This window comes from Triticum aestivum, chromosome 7D (genome assembly GCF_018294505.1).
Source record: "Triticum aestivum cultivar Chinese Spring chromosome 7D, IWGSC CS RefSeq v2.1, whole genome shotgun sequence".
NCBI lineage: Eukaryota > Viridiplantae > Streptophyta > Magnoliopsida > Poales > Poaceae > Triticum > Triticum aestivum.
In genome coordinates, this window is record NC_057814.1 from 11,259,149 (window position 1) to 11,280,278 (window position 21,130).

Below are 21,130 nucleotides of genomic sequence, written 5' to 3' on the forward strand. Positions count from 1 at the left end.
ATTTAAATTGTATCAACAAAAATATCATACTCATATTTAGAAATATTGTTAAGTGGTTAATTATACCACTAAAGATATAAATATATTAGCTAGTATAAAATTTTGATACAAAAATAGTTATACACAAGTATAAATGTTAGGTATTAAACGTGATTGGACTTGACCCATTTCAGCAAATCAAGTGTATTATTTTGTGTAAGCACATAAACATAAGAGGTTCTAAACTCAACATATAGATTAGTGTGTTTATCTAAATAGTTTTGCAACAATACTCTTTATGAGCATATATGACGAAGTTTTAAATTTCTCGCGTTTGGTTTCAGTTACGACTAGCCATTAGGTAACTACGCCTCCGAAGCGGCTGTTTTTCTTAGGGAAAGCTAGTAGATATAAGTAATTTATAAGCGAAACATTTAGTGTTCAGTAACTAATATGTTCGAGGAGTGGTGATGATGGTGGGATGAAACACAAGATGAATAACTTAGACGAGTGTGTAGGAATATTTATCGATGGTGACATGTAATGGGAGGGATAACAACTCACCTTTTGTAATACTGAGTTATCAGCGAATACTTTTGTGCGTATAAAATCACAGGGGCACTAACAGTATATAGTGATTTGTTTGATTTTGCATTAGTACAGATCTATTTTCATGAATGAAAAAAAACAAATTCTACTTTCATCAATGATTTGAATAATAAATATATTAAATTGTACTATTCATGTGACCAAAAATAGTTACAGTAATATTAACTTTTTGTGACTGAAACGATAGTTCAATATGATCAAGCGCAAAAAACATTAAAACACACTAATGACACATACAACTATGCATTCTTGTCACTCTTGAGCTATTCTAGGAACATGGGGCAACCACATGTGCTATGGCTACTCTATTTTATAGTCTATCAATATCACTTTGCTAATCAATTAGGATGCTTGGAAATGGAACCACTATAAATAAAATAGAGCCGATGTTATCACCAGAAGCTCGGTAGATATACAAAAAGTGTCTTGAATCTTTTAACATGGTGAGCTTATGAGAAGAGGAATGAATTGTATGCTATCAACATCGTTGTAGAAGAGGATTATGAAATGCACCTCAGAACATTATACATTTTCAAGTATTTTTTGGGGCACCAAGAAACATATTGATATTTATTTTTTATTTGGGGACTCAACTTACTATGAGAGACCAAAAATCTCTGGGTTTCTTTTTCTAGAGGAAGATTGACAATTTCCTTGCGATGGGCAGGGGGTTATTCTACAGCCAAACTTGAATATAGCATCAACTACAAATACTGAGTAGGTGATGACCAAAAAGTATAGGGGATCAATCGTAGTCCTTGCGGACCTTCACAAGAAGAAAGGAAGGAATAATTACATGCAATTTCTGCCAGAATAATTAGAGTACAAGAAGAAAGGAATGTAGCGAATGCTATTATCTGTTACTAGTACCCGCGGAACTTAACAAGAGAGAAACAGAAACTTGGACGAAACCTCTGAAATAGTCCGATCTGCTTCTCCGCTACACTGCTACTGAATCAGCCGAAATTATAGTGGAAATGGAGATTATACAATGCAGTTCCAGAGCCACAAGAACGCATTGGCAGTTTCCCTCCTCTCTAAGGCTGTGTTTGGTTGAACTGCAGATTCTAAAAAAACTGCTGTGGAAAAGCTGTTGTTGAAAAGCTGGAGGCTGTTTGGTTAAAACAACTGTGAAACTATAGATTTGACTGTGAAATGACTGTAACGCCCCGGAGCATGAGTGAATATGTTTATATGCTAATTAATCGTAAAGCAGTGATATGTACATCTATACGTAACTGAAACATCATTTTGGAAAGGAAAATTATACAATGTAGGTGATTCATAGGTAACACATACACAATTAAATGACTATACTTTGATGTTTGTTGTTCCAATTAAACGACTATACTTTGATGTTTGCTGTTTTTTTACATGACATTCATACAAGCATACACATTTTCTACTGTACATAATTAGGTATATAATGTTAGAAAATTACAAACAGTTTAAGCAAAAAAAAAGGAATAACTAAACACGAGGATGAGGCAGTAGGCTGGTGCTGGGAGGGGCGACCCCTATGAGGGAGTTGGGGGAGGAGGAGGACAAAGTCGGGTACGCCGGCGCCGCCGGCCAGCCGGATCTGTGCATCAGTACAGAGGAGGACGGGAGGAATGGAGGATCAGGCAGCAGTGGGGAAGAGGTAGGAGAGTTCCTGGGGGCTGAGCGCGCGGCGGCGGCGGGTCGCCGGAGCGAGCGGCGTCCGCGGGTCGGGCAGCTGCTGCGTTTTGTCCATATGGATTGAGAGAAAGAGCTGAACCGGTATGACTTGGGAGTGGCATGGTGGGTAAATAACATCAATTTTCATGGGGACAGCTAAAAGTGGTCGCTTTAGAATCTGTGGAAGTTGGGGTAGCCTTGCTGCGAAAATTACACTACGAGAAAGCTACAGATTCTTAGAGCATCTCCAGCCGCGTCCCCAATAGGCCACCCAAGCTACTTTTTCGGCGCCGGCGCCGAAAAAATGCCCCAGTCGCGCCCCCGGGACGTCGAAAATCGTCGGTTCGGCCCGTTTTTGGGCCCAGCGATCGCAGGCCGAACCCGGCGCACTGGGGGGCGATCGGGGGCTCCGGCGCAAGGGAAAAGCGCGGCTGGCCCACACCGTCAGGTGAAAAGTCAAGTTTTTCTTCCCCGACTCGCCTCCAACCCCCGCGCCGTCGGCCGCCACTAGCTGTATCCCGGCGCCGCCCGTCGCCCTTCACCGCTAGATAGCCAATCCCCGCCGGAAAAAGAGCAGAGGTTCGCCGAGGCAGCCCCTCCACCAGCAGCTGGGCGTTTTTGCCACCGTTTCCGCCCGCGGAGGGGCAATTTAGCGGCGGGTACACGCCCACCGAGTGCAAGGTGTTCGGCGATTTGCCTGCCTCGGCGATGGACTCAGACGACGAGGAAGCGCTCGCCGCGCTGCTGGAGGAGAAAGTCGAGGCCGACGTCCAGGAAGATGAGCATCTCATGGTGCTCGCCGCCCTCGCCCAGCTGCTGGCGAGCAATGAAAAGCCGCGGCAAGGTGGCGCGGCGCCGGGGCGGATGAAAGCAAAGAACTGGCATCGTCTCGAAGGCTACTGCATGCTCTACTCAGACTACTTCGCCGATGCTCCACTTCACGGCGACAAAACATTTTGGCGCCGTTATCGGATGAGCAGAAAGCTCTTCCTCAGGATTGTGAATTCCATCCAGGAGTTCGACAGCTACTTCAAGTGCAAGATGGATTGCACCAGCAAACTTGGATTCACCTCGATCCATAAGTGCACGACAGCGATGAGGATGCTTGCATATGGAGCTCCCGGTGATTCACTCAACGACTATGGGCGCATGGCCGAGTCCACCACCATTGAGTGTTTCTACAAGTTCTGTCGGGCGGTGGTGGCAGTATTTGGACCGCAATACTTGAGAACACCCAATGCGGAAGACACTGCTCGGATCCTAGCACAGAATGCAGCAAGAGGATTTCCTGGGATGCTTGGAAGCATCGACTGCATGCATTGGAAATGGAAGAACTGCCCATTTGCTTGCCAGGGGTTGTACAAAGACGCCAAAGGTGGTTGCAGTGTGGTACTTGAGGCGGTGGCCACACAGGACCTCTGGATTTGGCACTCCTTCTTTGTATGCCAGGAACTTACAATGACATCAACGTGCTGCAGTGCTCCCCTGTCTTTGCGAAGCTTGTTGAAGGTCGTTCTCCTCCGGTGAACATCGAGGCCAATGGGCGACACTGCAACAAGGGGTACTACCTAGCTGATGGCATCTATCCGAGATGGTCTACATTTATGAAGACTATCTCAAACGTTGTGCCAGGAGGCAAGAAGTCCCACTTTGCCAAGGTGCAGGAGGCTTGCCGGAAGGATGTCGAGCGGGCATTTGGTGTGCTCCAATCTCGATTTGCTGTTGTCCGGTACCCTGCTCAGGCCTGGTCAAAAGATCAAATGTGGGAGATCATGACTTGCTGTGTCATCTTGCACAACATATCGAGAGCGAGCAAGAAGAGCCGGTGTTTGACACTGAACCATACTACAGGCAGGCTCCTCTAGCCGAAGTTGATCACCAGCTACCGGCAACCTGGACTGCCTACCTCAGTATGCGTCAGGAGATCTGAGACCAACAGGTGCATCATCAACTGCAGCAGGATCTGGTGGAGCACCTACGGAGGCTCAAGAGTGACGCCGGGCGCGACGTGTGATGAAATATGGGTTTTTATTTGTTGAACTATATAATTTGTATTGAACTATTTGTTGTTGCACTATTTTGTTGAACTATTTGATTTTCTGTGATGAACTATGTGATAAAAAAATATTTATGTTGGTAATTGAACGCCGAGCCACGACGAACCACGTCGAATATGGGCCTATTCTCGCCCATATGGGCCCTTTATTCGCCGAAAGTGGGCCGAAAACTGAGCCAATATCGGCGTCTGGGGGCGACGGCTGGATGCCCAACCGCCCCAGCGCCGATTGTGTCGCCGGCTTGCCCCCAGGGGCGATTTTTATGCCTCTTGGGAGGGCTAACGGCGGGAGATGCTCTTACAAACAGCCGTAAGAATTTACCCCTTTGATTGGCTTTTAGCTTCCCAAAAGCAGAAGTTGAGAAAAGTTATCCAACCAAACAAAGCCTAAGTAAGAAATGAACTATTCGTTGCCTGTTGCCTTCATACTGTCTGTAGGGCCCTTTGCTTCTGTGGGGTCGAACCACGTCCACGTCCGAGGAAGAAGAAGGAAAGGAGCACGGTGGACACTGTTTTTCCGGCGCACAAATGCCTCTGTCGCACGAACGGCCTCTAGGCACATACCCCGACTCGGCTCATACTGTCACATCACGCAGCAGTACAGGGGATGGGTTTTTATACCCAATGCACACGCACGCACGACCAGGCCACTGCCACACACCGGCCACTAACAACTCCCTAGCTACAAGCACACGCGCACACACGGCCAGCTAACCCACTAACCAACCACGTAGTACTAATCAGGGAATCGCTCCATGATCTAGACGAATCGGCCGGCTATATAGGTAACTACCTTATCCATGCACACGATTCCATTGACCACGCACGGACGCTCCTGTATGCACGAACTGGCGCAGCTGGCGCAGGTCGCACGACTCGGATTGACTTACCACGGCTATGGGCGCGGCCACGCACGGCGTCCGGACTCGACCTGACACGCGCACACATGCTGGTCACCAGCGTGACGTGGCTTATTTCTAACAGCTTCATCATGCTGCTTTCTTGCTTCCTTATCGAATCATGAAGCACCGGCAATGTGCTGATTTCTTAGAACCTTGCAGGTTTCCATGGTAGTTGGTGCACAGCGAGATATTGCAGGATTTTACTTTTTTACTTTGGGAGTCTGACGATCTACACAGTGATTTTTCTTCCTTGCGGGTTCATTTTTTTTTACTTTTGACGCGTACAGCCGCAAGACACATCGGCTGCATTACCCAGGCTTCATTGTATGGCTGTTACTGTACGAGACTAAGACCCATCTGGCATATATGGAGAGATGGTATGGATATTACTGTGTGTACTATCCTACTACTAATTCATTTCAGAGTAAAGTGATTATAATACTATCACAGAACCACGATGTTTCTTTTCCCGCATTCCCCAATAGATCAAGCTAATGTCATTTCACAGTCTAGTATCCCCTCCAATCAGCTATATCGAATATACATATAAATGCACGGTGTGAAAATATTGGCATATATGACCATGAATTGCTCAACTGAATAACTCCTAGATAAAAGAAAACCATTCGACATACAACGAACAGAAGTACTAGTACACATTCAGTAAGACTCGTGATTAATGCACATCAGTAAATTGAATCGATCTAACCCATGAGCTAATAAAAATATCTTTCCACTGCCAACATGTGGAAACCATGTTATGTTTGTGCTCGCTCACTGTTATCCACTAGTACTACTTAATTACATGCAGTTTTTGGCAGAATAGTTAGACGACGCGAAGAAAAGAAGCTAGCTACCAAATGCTGACATTTGTTACTAGTAAGCACGTACCTTGGCAAGAAAGGAGCAGCTTCAGAAACAGAAACTTGGATTAAAATCTCTGAAATAGTCCGATCTGCTTCTGCTACCGCGCCCTGAAATTAGAGCAGAAATGGGCATATACAAGAGGATGAGGTTCCCAAGCTGCAAGTGCGCTTTGGCAAATTTCTTCCTCCCTAAGTAAGGACTGAACAGTCCGCTGCCTTGTTGTCTTCACAGTGTCTGCATGGCTCTTTGCTTCATGCTGCTTTTTTGCCTCTCTACCAAATCATGAAGCATCGGCACTCCGGCAGTATGCTGATTTGTTTGCTATTACTAATTAAGATTCTCAAACTTGCAGGTTTCCATGGTAGTTAAAGCACAGCAAGAAATTGACATTAGGATTTTCATTTTCGATAGAATTTTGGAGTCTGACGATGTACACGGTGATTTTTCTTCCTTGACGGGTCAGTTTCGACGCGTACAGCCACACGGCAGATTCTGCTGCATTACCCTGACGGGCTGTTAAGTTAAGAGTGCACAATGCTAAGCGTCTAAGCCAGACAGACAAGCCTATATGTTATGGCCACTACATTTCTAGCACAACAAATGCCCTGTCCTGGCACCTGCCAAACCCCTTTTTCATAGGTGAAGCCCAAGCTTATATGATAAGTACTAACTTGATTATCACCTGAAAAGGGACCAAACGCACATACACCCAGCATGAAAACTTTGCAGCAAAGCTTGCATTTTTATTTCAGTTTTGGACATTGTTATGCGATTTCTCTGTGGTTAACAGATCCAAAGCTGTACTGAATTCATTAGCTACAGAAATCATAAATAAAAAGAACTAGCTCAAAGGTAGCGTTTGCCAAAATACAGAATGAATAAAGGCCAATACTGAATGAATACAGTGAACTAGACATCACACAAGTAAGGCAGTAACCAGTCTGATTGAAGCTTTTTAGTACACTAGCAGGTTGACAATATGCACTAGGGTTTAGGATAATCATAATAACTGATTTTCATGGACAAGGAGGCCGATTACAGTAGAATTTCGCCCCTGGAGCTAATACATGCATGTCCAGAACTAGACATCGCACAAGTAGGCAAACAAGAACAGGGTAACAACGTTCTTTGGAAATGACATTATATTTAAGCTGTGGGGTTTACCAGGCATTGCTCCGAACAGGAAACCAAGCCAGCATGAGTGTAAGCAGTAGCAAATTGAGCAGCATGATTGAAGCAGATTCCGAATAAGTACAATGACAAATTGTTCAGCCAAAAGAAGAGACGGTTCTTGGGAGGAAGCACATGCTTGGTTTGAAGGTAGAGCTACTGCCCATCGGCCACTGCTAATGACCCTGAGAACAGGGGAACATAGGGTAGAAACCGTTGTGCGTGGTCTTTCTCAAGATTAAGGATACGGCCAACTTTCTGATGCCGCATGTCGTATGATACCAAGGTATCACGTTCATATGAAACCAGGAAAATGGTATCGCAATCTGGATGCATCCCAACCACCTTATACCTCTGCCCGGTCATGCTCATAAGCTTATCGATGCTGGTGGTATGCTTCAGGACCAATTCTTTACTATGGCGATCCTTGAGCCACCAGAATGCTCTCTCGGAAAACTGGATTTTGTTGTTATCATCGGCAGGAGGTATAGCATAGTGTAAGCACCCTTGAGACGATCCAATCGTACCCAATCTTCGACTGTACGGCACGCGGATGGTTGTCCATACTTTTCCCTCCATGTCCACCCCCAACAGCGCATACTCGACGTTCATGCGGTCCAGCTGGCTGCCAATCACGTACATCATACCGCCGACGAAGACACATTTGCTCAGGAAGAACAGGGCAACTTTCTCAACCATCCCACTGTCCCTATGACACCAGTCTCCTGTCCGTAACGAGTAGATGTTCACTCCTGTGATGTGAAGTCCTGGAGAGGTCTGCTCGAAACAAAGAACGTGGAAATGGGACGAGACCGCCGGATCGAAAGCCAGGCCTGCGACATGGTTATTTCTGTTTGCCGGGTCCTGCGTTTGAGGCTGAGGGGGCAGCTCCACCCACCACCCGGTGGCGGGATTGCAGACGACGAAACGGAAATAATCCTCTGCCCGCGGGGTCACCTTGTTGTTGTAGCAGCGGCAGAGAAGGAGGCCATTACAGGCGTCCACCTGAGCGATGTCCTTGTACTCGCCACGCTGCAGGTAAGGGAGGCAAGGGTTGAACGGGGTTGCGCCGTCGCCGGAGACACCAGCAAAGTTGTGGCGTCGCGCGTTGTTGCTGTAGGTCGTGTAGAGGAAGCCGGCGAGGGTTTGGGGCAGCTTCTTGCGGTTGGCGGGGTCGGCGATGAGGTCGCGCCAGCGCACGGAGACGCACTTGAAGCGGTGGAGGGATCTGGCGGGGAGGCGGGAGAGGATCTCCAGGATGAGATCGTCGGTGAATCGGCTGGCCGCCGTCGCCCCCGCCCCTGGATGGTTGCCCAGCCTCGAGTTGGTCTTCTTCTCCAAGATCCCCTCCTCCTCCGCCTCCATGGCACTGAATCTGGAGTGCTGCGTAGGCTGGAGGTCAGGCCGGGCCGATCTGAGATTGGAGAGAGGAAATCTGCAAACGGGGAGAGGAAATCGTCGACCGGCCGGGCTAGTCGGTGGAGCGTACCTGGTTTGGGGCGGCGGCGGCGGCGCTTCGCACCTTGGAGAGCAGTCAACGAGGGTACGATGGACTTGCCAATATACGCCACGTCTCAGTCTAAGATTTGAGACTTGTTAAATACCAGTCCGATCGATCTTACGTGGAAACTTGTGTAGTTATTTTTGGTTTTTCCTTTTTATAGTATTTTCTCACTCCTATATATTATAACTTGACTGAGTCTTGGTTAATCTTAGTTGACCGAGACCTAGCCACATCCTATAGAAGATTGCTTTTGGGCTCGTTTTCATCCGAGGTCGTTTACCACCTCAAAAAAAACATACAAGGTGCAGCTAGTTTTTAAATCGAACAGTTTTGGAAAGTTCGGACAAAACCAATCCAAATTTGACTAGGGTTTTGGACATGAATCCAAGCCTTTTTCTTGTATGGGAAGTCTAGCCGCCTCTTATATACCAAGGGGTGACGGCCGATTGAACAACACACAATCGACAAATCAATCTATCATCTTTTACCTTTACTTTTATTTTCTCCCTTGTTTTCCTTCTTCCTCGTTCTTCGTTCGTTCTTCTTCATTACAGGGCGGTGAACCTCGAGGCCCTAGGAGCGATCAGGTCGACCTAGGGCAGCCCGTAGCCGCCGTGAGCCCTGATGTGGTCCCTCTCGGGCATATCGGGTTTCGAGTCATCAAAAGCGCCCGCCGGATTGCTTGCGTACCGCGCTTCCGGACGGGTCTCCTTCGAAGTGAGCTGCAGTGCATTACCCTCGGCGTTGGAGGTACACGGTGACGTGTTCGTGTGCGAACACACTTTTTTGGCGCCTCCGCTGGGGTGCATCATTTTTTGGCGGTCAAGAACTCCCTAGCGAAGTCGCAAAAAAAAGTGTGTTCGCCGCCCTGAGAGGGTTGTATTTCGATGGCTCTAACTTTTGTATATGAATTCGGATTGATACAATTTTTATGTCAAAATCAATCGTCTCGACGAGACGCACAACTTTCATGTTGAAACTTTTTCCATTTGAGGTCGTCTTGGGGGCTTAATCAGCCAAACTGTACTCTGAATATAAGATCTTAGTACTTTGAGCATAGTTTCGGCCTTCGAGATGAAATCGGACGGCGATGGCCCAAACTTCAAAGATGTTCGTATCAACAATACGAAACTCTTTGATGTAGATCACTTCTCCATTTGAGGTCATCTTAAATAAGTTCTTGATGGTGCAAAAATCTGGTGCCAACAACAACATTACGAAAACCTCACCTAAATAAATTAATTTCTTGCCTTCCTCTACCAATACTCAAAACTTTGCCATCTCTAAATTAACATGTAGTTCACCCCACACACACTACCGGAATGTAAAACTTTGCCAAGTGCCCAGGGCACTCGCTCAATGCCCAAAAACCACTAGGCAAAGTGTTGGCTGAGTGCAACACTAGCAAATAGTACTCGGCTGGAATCCTGCCGGCAAAGTTAACTTTGTCAGGTCCTTTTCCACTAGTACTTCCTCCGTTTCTAAATATTTGTCTTTTTAAAGATTTCAAATGGACTACCACATACGGATGTATATAGACATATTTTAGAGTGTAGATTCACTCATTTTGCTCCGTATGTAGCCACTTGTTGAAAACTCTAGAAAGACAAATATTTAGGAACGAAGGGAGTACTTGGCAAACACGTGGAAAAAACTTTGCGGAGTGCAAAAACTTGGCAAACAAATAGCATGGACAGAATGACTGAAACGGCATTGGTGTCACGTGTCATTGAAACTTTGCCTAATGTTGCACTCGGCAAACCTCTTGAACATAATTAAACAAAAGCCGGCGCCGCCACTTGTCCCGGGTCTCACGATGACCGCCGCTGTCGCCTCTCCTCTCTCTAGACCAATGTCGATGTGCAAGGCTGAGGTCCCTAGCAGGAGAGCAACATCATCATGGATGGGAAATCAAATGAAGAACACGAAGACAATGGCGAGAACCGTGAATGAGGGAACAGCTTGAGGGGGAGTGCCATGCGGCGGCGACCGTGGCACTCGCGCGCGAGCGCTTGCTTCGCGGTCCGCGGCCTAGCACCGCTGTGATGCAGTTGTCTTGACCAGGGCGTCGCTGATGGGGTGGACGACTCTGGAGAGGTCCAGAAGCTCATCCCCGGCCAAGTTGGTGTCCCAATTGGGTGCGTCGTGTAGAAATAGTGAGCAGGCTGATTCGAGTAGCAAACAATAATACTCACACGCTTGTGTGATACTATAATTGTCTGTTTTATCTTACACATCTATATTCAATCCCAAATTACGCATCAATATTTATAGAAATTATTTATACCCTTTTTTTGTGCCAGCTTGTCCACATAAATTATTTAAACCCTCTGGACTCTGGTGCATGCATGCTAGCTTACCTACAGCCTCCTTACCTGGCAGAGGGGATTTCTCAGTGCAGGTTCCTGTCGTGCCATCGCCTTTCATTCCGGGCTTACATGGTAGCCTCCTATCCTGTTGTTGCAGACCTCGCCACTCGAGCAAGGATACACTGCAATGATTCCAGGAAATTATAAGCTAACAGGGCTGACAAATGCATGGACAGTACTTCGATGGCTGAAACAAGCAGGAATAAGGTTGTATTCATTCTCTTAATGTCGAATTCGGATACAGTTCTCAATAACTTGCTAACAGAGTTGTCCTAAATTTCAGAGAATGAAACTTATAGTTTTACACAGAAGGCACGGCGCCTGCTTTTTCATCAAAAATAAGAGTGGTGGTTGACACAAAAAGAGATAGTTAGCTACTGGTGCTACCACCATAGTACAGTACCATGTCAGGCAGTGAAGGACACAACCACTAGCAACTAAACAGAGCAGATCAAAACTAGCATTCACCCGTAGTACAATAGAAATTCAACTACTGACAAACACTTCATTGTCTTCTAGTAGTACCTAGTAAAATCTCGTTCATTTCGCAAGTTTTATATCTGAAGACTGAGCTTAGACAGCGCCCCCAGCCCTGGTTTGCATAGTGGGGGCCAAAGGGCCTTCCCGTTGCTGCATGGACCAGCTCCGGTGGAACAACTTCTGAGTTTAGTCAACAAACAAAGATCACCCAAAATAGTGCTCTCGAAAAGACATGGCTATCTACCGGAAGGGTATCGAAGATGCATGCAGCATCGAAACAAAGGAGCTGCCAGAGGGATCATCCAATGACAAATCGTGGCTATGGTTTTTGCCTGTACAAGTACTCCACGAATCACTTCTGAATCCTATATACTTAAGAAGTTCACCCTCACTACTTGACTTATCTCAACATGCAGCATAGACACATCAACATCCAATCACATACTGCCACGTCACCCTTCATGCAGTCCCACTCAAGGCCTCCTCCAGTCTGACCAAATATGTTGGCTGAAAGAAAAAAGAAAAAAATCCTAATCATTCCCTACTGCCCGCACCCCTGGTCAGACCCCAAGCCCCCTCGTGATTGTTCCACTGCGGCTCCTCCTCCCGCCGCCGGCCTCCCTCACCGGTGGTCGGAGCCATTTCCTCATCCCGCTCCTCGCGGCGGCGACGGCGGCACCAGACGCGGCCATCCCTATCGCGCGCCCCGGTTCCCGCGGGATCCAGCAGGATGACTCCGTGGATGCGACCGCCGGCCTCCGGTGGCCCCAGTACGTGCGGAAGACATCGGGAAGGAGCAGGCCGCCGATCTACCACCGCCCCTCCCCCCGCCTCCTCGCTCCTCCATGGCCTGAAGCAGGCATCCCCGAGCAGCGCCTCCCCTCTGGTCCCTCCTTGCGCTGCCGGCCTCGGTTCCAGTGGGATTAGCTCGAACCTATCAATGCCTGCAAGCCGGTGAGCATGTCTCCTTACTGTGATTCGGTTGGTCTGTTCTTCCCATCTGATGCCTGGCCATTATTTTTGGTGCTTGCGTTTGCTTCCCAGGTGGTTTGTCATGTGCTGTTTTCTTCACGTTTGCTGGTGGCTCCGAGTTGCTTTGCACCTTACCTTCAATCCTTGGGTCAACGCACCTGCAGTTCAAGGTAATATCATCCTGTTTTTCTTAGTTTTTCCTTTGCTCACACCAACCTAGACAGCCCACTACTTCAAATCATGTGCAGTGCAGCCCAATGCTCGAAATGGCCCAATAGCTATTTGACTTGATTCAACATAGCCTTGCATTTTAATTCCTTGCCTATTATAGATTCTGGTTTGCTTCATCCAAATCTGAATTGTATCCCTCTGATCAAGCTTACATTACATCTATTATGTCAATTAAAATCAGGGTCCAAGCAAAAAGGAGAATTGATTTTAGCGAGGTTGATGCCGACAAATCTAACAGGTATGACAACACTCACAAATTCTTAGTGCGCCATACTTCTCCAATTACTAGATAAGGTACACATATACAAACTTCTTGGTAGCAGTTAGAAGTAAGTATCGACAACAACCAAAGTACACAGTAATATAAATCACCTAAATCCTTTGGCAGTACCTCAAGCATCATATTTCCTCAACTGGTGTTAGGCTTCAGTTAACTAGCATTTTCATGTCACACTAATGTTTTTTTTTCAGTGTGGAAGATTACCAAGCTTTTAACAAGTAAATCTTAATTTCACAAAATCAGTACTGAGTCGCAATTATTTGCAGCCTCTTTACAAAATCATTACTGGTCATGCAAGTGAATGCTAACTTACACATTCTATGTGCTGTTCGATATTGGGAATATGATATATTCAGGATAACATCTCATCCATGCTATGTTCGGCCAAATGCCAACTTATTTGAAGTACAGGGAGGTTCTTGGGTTACATTTATATTCTCTTGCCCTGTTTATTTTCTAATGTGATTCTTGCTTTTATTACTTTCAACATCTGATATAACAAATGGAACCAATTTTCTGAATGTTAGCTTAGAGGAACCGGAAAAAAGTACTATGAAAAAGCACAAGCAAGAGTATGTACTGTTTCTCACACCCTATATACAAATTTAGCCAACAATATGAGTTTCTTCCTTCATATATTTACTGTTCCAACAAATCTCCATCAACAGCAATGCAGACAATTAAACTGTCGCAAGCAACTATGCACAGCCAGAGTAAAACAACATTTGGACGATATAAGTACTGTTCATTAACTATATAAACTTCCATTTTCTGATTTAAAACTCCAGTAATTTATTGCGTTATTTACTCTTTTTTTCAGTGCTGTATTTTCGAATACATGCAGGACAACTTGCACTCTGCTACAAATGAGGAATAAAGTCCATCGCGTACAACCAGAAATAACATAGTGCTTCTGTTCATACCACTTTGCTCGGCTTCTGTTGTAACCAAGGAACATTTAAACTTTTGTGTTCAGTGGAAAGCTGTATCTATTAAATCAAGTACCAACTCATGAATGGATCCAGTTTATCTTCTTTGGTGCACTTACGATCTCAATAGAAACCTACAGTGTGTATTAAAATAAATTCATGAATGGATCAGTTCATATTGTTTGTTGCAATGAGGATCTCGATGGAAACCTACACTCTTTATTAGGATACATTAGTTGCTAACTTGACTTTGCATTAACCATTTCTTAAACATCGTTCGGTTAGACATTCTTTCCCCTGTAAGACACCTATATAAGACCACCCGATAACATTGTAGTCGCTACAACTTCATCTCTGGGATCAGATTTTTTTTACTGCAGGCACAACCATGGACAACCAACAAGAAGGCTACAGGTACGGCTACTACATATACAATGTTGTTTTCTTCCTCACTTTGTCTGCTGCAAATAACAATACACATGAATCTTTCTCCAGGATACAATATGATGGACCAAATAATGTTCTGCCCCAGTCAACAACTCATCCATCAAGGGAGGCTCAAAAGAAGTACATGGAAGCAATTGCAAAGATGAAAACTACTACGAAACCACCAATATGTATCACTTTCAGAGAAACCATTGCATGTGAAGACGAGACAAAACTATCTGAGGATCATCCATTCAAGTCCAGCAAATACATCTTTGAGTACATTAAGAAAGAAACGCCACATGTCCAAATAGTTCTCGACGAAGAACACCCCAACTACAAAAAAAATTAAGCATGTATTATGTTCTTTTTATGATCAATAAATAATTATGACTATACATATGTATTTTGCAATTTCCAATAAGTATTTATGATTATGCATATGTATTTCCCAATTTTCAGTTATCATATTATTGATCCAAACATTCTTCCATATGTATTTTGAATTTTCAATTATCATATTGTCCATCCAAAAATTCGTCTTCTATAGAACCAAATATCATCCAAATGTATTGCATCCAATTCCCGCCGCAACGCGCGGGGTATTATCTAGTTTTAAGTGAGAGCATCTTACCTAAAAGAACCAAATGGAAAACCACACATCACTAATGTTTTCTCTCTATGTGAGAATCATCAAATGCGACTAGAACAACAGAACCAACCATGTGATCAGGGACCCCATGCATAAATATTAAAGCAGTTTAGGACCCCTCTAGTATATATGACTAGCAGAGAGAGATGGTATATATATTACTGTATGTGCTCTTGTATTAATTCATTTGAGAGTGAAGTGATTACATTATTATCAAAAGGCCACCAATGTTTCTTTTCCCAGCATTCCCCAGATAGATCAAGCCATGTAACGAGCTATATGTGTACAATTGTGTTTGGCAGGCTAATGCCAGTTCACAGCCTAGTATCCCCTCCAATAAGCGATATCGAATCTATATACATGCATGGTGTGAAAATATTGCCATATACGACCATGAATTGCTCAACTGAATAACTCCTAGATAAAAGAAAACCATTCGACATACAACAAACAGTAGTACTACTACACATTCAGTAAGACTCGTGATTAATGCATGGCAGCAAATTGAATCGATCTAACCCATGAGCTCATAATATCTTTCCACTTCCAACATGTGGAATCCGTGTTATGTTTGTGCTCGGTCACTGTTCTCCACTAGTACTACCTAATTACATGCAGTTTTTGGCAGAATAATTAGAGGACGCGAAGAAAAGAAGCTAACTACCAAATGCTGACATTTGTTACTAGTAAGCACATACCTTGACAAGAAAGGAGCAGCTTCAGAAAGAGAAACTTGGATTGAAATCTCTGAAATAGTCTGATCTGCTTCTGCTACAGTATACTGCTACTGTGCCCTAAAAATAGAGCAGAAAAGGGGATATACAAGAGTATCAGTCCAAGCTGCAAGTGCACGTTGGCAATTTTCCTCCTCTCTAAGCAATGAATGAACAGTCTGCTGCGATGTTGTCTTCACAGTGTCTGCTGGGCCCTTTGCTTCATGCTGGTTTTTTGCCCCTCTACCGAATCATGAAGCACCGGCAGTATGCTGATTTGTTTTGCTTTTACTAAAGATGACTCAACCTTGCAGGTTCCCATGGTAGTTAATGCACCGCAAGATATTGACATTAGGATTTTCATTTTCGATAGAATTTTGGAGCTGATGAAGTACACAGTGATTTTTCTTCCTTGCTGGGTACAGTTTCGACGCGTACAGCCACAAGACACATCGGCTGCATTACCCAGGCTTCAGCATATGGCTGTTAAGTTAAGAGTGCGCAACGCTAAGCGACTAAGCCAGACAGACAAGCCTATATGTTATGGCCACTACATTCTAGCACAACAAATGCCCTGTCCTGGCACCTGTCATAAATCCTATTTTCATATATGATAAGCACTACCTTGGTTTATCATCACCTGAAAAGGGACCAAACACGCATACACCCAGCATGAAAATTTTGCATCAAAGCTTACAGTTATGTTCCGTTTTTGGACATTATAATGTGATTTCTCTGTGGTTAACATATCCAAAGCTGTAGTGAATTCATTAGCTACAGCAATGATAAATAAAAGTAACTAACTCAAAGGAAGCGTTTGCCAAAATACTGAATGAATAAAGTGAACTAGACATAGCACGAGTAAGGCAATAACCAGTCTGATTGAAGATTTAGTACACTAGCAGGTCGACAACATGCACTAGGATTTAGGATAATCATAATAACTGATTTCATGGACAAGGAGGCCGATTTCAGTACAAGTTAGCCCCTGGAACTAATACATGCATGTCCAAAACAACATCCAGTGCTAGGCAAACAAGAGCACGGGTTACGACATTCTTTGGAAATGCCATTATACATAAGCTTTGGGGTTACCAGGCATTGCTCTGAACAGAAAACCAAGCCAGCAGGAGTGTAAGCAGTAGCAAATTGAGCAGCATGATTGAAGCAGATTCTGTAGTACACAGACAAATTGTTCAGCCGAAAAAAGAGACAATTCTTGGGAGGAAGCACATGCTTGGTTTCAAGGTAAAGCTACTACCCATCTGCCACTGCTAATGACTCTGAGAACAGGGGAACATAGGGTAGAAATTGTTGTGCGTTGTCTTTCTCAAGATTAAGGATACGGCCAACTTTCTGATGCTGCATGTCATATGATACCAAGGTATTATCTCCATATGAAACCAGGAAGGTTGTATCGCAATGTGGATGAATCCCAACCACCTTAATACTTCTGCCCGGACATGCTCATAAGATTATCAATGCCGGCAGTATGCTTCAAGACCAATTCTTTACTATCATGATCCTCGAGGCACCAGATCGAGTGCTATCTCAGAAACCAGGACTTTGTTGTCATCATCGACAGAAGCTATAGCATAGTGTAAGCACCCGTGTGACGATGCAATCGTACCAAATCTTCGAGAGTATGGCACGCATAAATAAAGAATTTTCTCAAAGGTAGTGCTTTGCCAAAATACAGAATGCATAATTATCTGTGGTATCTACCAAATCATTAGCCACAACAAACATAAATAAAGAATTTGCTCAAAGGTAGTGCTTTGCCAAAATACAGAATGCATAAAGTCAACCAGAGATCACACAAGTAACCAGTCTGATTGAACCCTTTAGTACACTAGAAGGTTGACAATATGCACTAAGATTTAGGATAATCATAATAACTGATTGTTATGGACAAGAAAGCTGATTACAAAATAATTTAGCCTCATGGAAGTAATACATATCCAGAACAACTGTGAGTGCTAGGCAAACAAGAACAAGGGTAACAATGTTATTTGAAAATGATATTATGCTTAATCCGTAGGTTTACCAGCCATTGCTCTGAACTGGAAATCAAGCAAGCATGAGTGTAAGCACCAGCATGATTGAAGCAGATTCAGACGTACACAAACAAGTAATTCAGCCGACAGAAGAGCCAATTCTCAGAGGAAGCACAAGGGTGGTTCGAAGGTAAAATTACTACCCATCAGCATCTGCTAATGACTCTGAGAACAGAGGAACATAAGGTAGAAATTTGTGTATACTGTCTTTCTTAAGATTAAGGATAGAACCAACTTTCTGATGCCGCATATCATATGATACCAAGGTATCACCTCCAAACTGAACCAGGAAAATGGTGTCGCAATCTGGATGAATCTCAGCCACCTGGTACACCAGCCCCGTCATGCTCATAAGCTTATTGAGGCTGGCAGTGTGCTTCAGGACCAATTCTTTACTGTCATGATCTTTGAGGCACCAGAGCGCTATCTCAGAAACCAGGATTTTATTGTTATCATCGACAGAAGCTATAGCATAGTGTAGGCACCCCTGCGACACCCCAATCGTACCAAAGCTTCGACCATACGGCACGCGGATAGTTTTCCACACTTTCCCCTCCATGTCCACACCGACCAGCACATACTCGCCGTTGATGTGCTTCAGGTTGCCTATCAGGTATAGCATACCACCGACATAGACACATTTACTACACAGGATAACTTTTTCGACCATCCCACTATCCCTGCGACTCCAAGCTCCTGTCCGTGACGAGTAGATGTTCACTCCGGCGATGTAAGCTCCTGGAAACTTGTACTCGAAACAAAGAACGTGGAAATGAGACGAGACCATTGGATCGAAAGCCAGGCCTGTGGTATGGTTACGACTGTTGGCTGGCACCTGTGGTTGAGGTGGATGGGGCAGCTCCACCCACCTCCCGGTGGCGGGATTGCACACCACAAAATGGCAAGCGTCCTCTGTCCAAGGGATCGCCCTGTTCTTCTTGTAGCGGCGGTAGAGAAGGAGGCCATTGCAGGCGTCCACCTGGGTTATGACCTTGTCCTTGTTAGGGTGCAGGTAAGGGAGGGCAGGGTCGAACGGGGCCACGGCACCATAGACGCTGGCGAAGTGGTGGTGGATCTGACGATTGTTGCTGACGGCCATGTAGAGGAAGCCGGCGAGGGCCTGGGGTAGCTTCCTGCGGTTGATGGGGTCGGTGATGAGGTGGCGCCAGGGCACGGAGACGCACTTGAATTGGTGGAGGGATCTGGCGGGGAGGCGGGAGAGGATCTCCAGGATGAGGTCGTCGGTGAGCAGGCTGGCCGCCATCGCCCCGGGATGGACGTCTAGCCTCGGCTTGGTAAGATCACGATCGACGACTGCAGATGGAGAGAGGAAATTATCGATCTGGCTAGGAAAAATCGACCCGGGTGGTGGTCGGTGATGGGTACCTGGGTTTAGGGCGACGTCGGCGACGGTTGATGGGGACGCGGCGGCGGCGCTTGGCTTCTCCGAGGATGAGATCTCAAAATTTCAGAGTCTAGATTAGGCCGAGACCACGGGACGTCACGCAGTTTTCGTCCGAGCACTACTCAAATTAGTAAAACGCCCGTGCGTTGCCACAGGCTTTTGGAAAAATTTAAGATGCTACTCACGGAGCTAAAATAACCAAGAATAATGCCGTCTCAAGTAACTCACATCTTTTTCTTGACAATCAGCTAACACACATCATACTATCATACTATCGAAGCCTTCCCCACCTTCGACTATCAGTTGGCCATTCACAAGAGGGCGGCGGGCGCGGGCGCTAGACTTGGTCATGTACGGCGTTGCGGCAGCCGAAAATCGAGTTGGACGTGGGGGTGTAAGGATCGGAAAACAAGCACGCAAGGAGCAGCGGCATTGAGACGGGCAGTCGTGCCACGGCCTTTACCTTTTCCCGGGCAACAGCCAGAGGCCACCATGCTCCTCGGCTCTCCCTCCTCTCTTCCATGCCTGGCAACAAGATGGGTGAGATAGAGAGGAGGCAACCAAGATGTTTTTCTATATGGCGACCAAGATGCTTTCGTTTACTCGTGCCACGGATTCCTTACAACCCCACCCTCGAGCGAAAAATTATCTCTTCTTTTGCTGCTTGGTTTTTCATTATTCTCGTCAAACAAGAATTGCCTTGCTATATAACCTTGTCAAACTAATATCATACACTTTTATGGATCCACTAATATGAGTTCATCATTATTTCATTACTAAAAAGGATGGAACTCTAAAATGTTAAACAGCATGCTACACCAAATAATGTGAACTGATTGCATAATCAAACAATTTAATTCAAAATTATAAGATCTTAGGCATTTAATTACAAAACCAATGTGTTTGTGTTGAATGTTATGGTTGATCACTTTTGCAACCAAGTTCTTCTTGATATATGTACATCAATTTTAAAGCAAATGTAGAGTAGCAGAAACAACCATTTCTCCCCTTTTCCTTCTTCTAGAAATCCAGTAATAGACTAATGATATAGACTGCTCTGTTTCCTTTAGAGGATCTCCAGGATGAGGTCGTCGGTGAGCAGGCTGGCCGCCATCGCCCCGGGATGGACGTCTAGCCTCGGCTTGGTGTTCCTCTCGAAGGTCCCCTCCTTCTCCTCCTCCATGGGAGGGCGTAGGCAGGCGACACCGGGATCACGACGACTGCAGATGGAGAGAGGAAATTATCGATCTGGCTGGGAAAAATCGACCCGGGTGGTGATCGGTGGGTACCTGGGTTTAGGGCGACGTCGGCGACGGTTGATGGGGACGCAGGCGGCGGCGCTTGGCTTCTCCGAGGATGAGACCTCAAAATTTCAGAGTCTAGATTAGGCCGAGACCACGGGACGTCACGCAGTTTTCGTCCGAGCACTACTCAAATACTAGTAGAACTTTGTTTTTTTCTTTTTAAAGTGTGTTTCGTTTTCCAAGACATTAAACAGATTTATTATATATCCTAAAGAAAGACATAAAACGATGTTGAGAATCAGTAACCACTCTGCAGCAAGTTGGACTAGGAGAATGCCCGTGCATTGCTACGGGCAAAAGCCGGATGACCGTCAATTGCTATGAAATAATAGAAATATACACATTTATCAAATTGTTATTTTAATTCAGAAATACGTGTTAAGCACCGTGGCATCTGGTTTCATCAAACATCGACAAATTCGAACTCTCCTCGGCTTTTTTCTTTCTCGACGGTCTCGGTGTCTCCTAAACCAGAAAATCGCTCGCCACCAAAGAACTTATAGCGTCCATTATTAAATAGTATCAATATCACTCTTTTTTTTGCGGGATAAATACTTGTATTACTC

At 45.2% G+C, this 21,130-nt stretch overlaps 2 protein-coding genes across 2 annotated transcripts; both read right to left on the reverse strand.

Annotated features, from left to right (window-relative positions):
- Positions 1 to 7,095: 7,095 nt before the first annotated feature.
- LOC123168383 (F-box protein At5g49610-like) lies at positions 7,096 to 8,731 on the reverse strand. The gene has a single exon (XM_044586252.1). The coding sequence runs from the start codon at positions 8,605 to 8,607 to the stop codon at positions 7,399 to 7,401; it is 1,209 nt and encodes a 402-aa protein (XP_044442187.1). The 5' UTR covers positions 8,608 to 8,731; the 3' UTR covers positions 7,096 to 7,398.
- A 9,148-nt stretch (positions 8,732 to 17,879) lies between these two features.
- LOC123163699 (F-box protein At1g47340-like) lies at positions 17,880 to 19,146 on the reverse strand. Its single transcript, XM_044581053.1, has one exon. The coding sequence runs from the start codon at positions 19,117 to 19,119 to the stop codon at positions 17,995 to 17,997; it is 1,125 nt and encodes a 374-aa protein (XP_044436988.1). The 5' UTR covers positions 19,120 to 19,146; the 3' UTR covers positions 17,880 to 17,994.
- Positions 19,147 to 21,130: the final 1,984 nt, after the last annotated feature.

Bases quoted from the DNA above. Each gene is read 5' to 3' on its own strand.
- LOC123163699 (XM_044581053.1), bottom strand. From the start codon at position 19,119: ATGGCGGCCAGCCTGCTCACCGACGACCTCATCCTGGAGATCCTCTCC.
- LOC123168383 (XM_044586252.1), bottom strand. From the start codon at position 8,607: ATGGAGGCGGAGGAGGAGGGGATCTTGGAGAAGAAGACCAACTCGAGG.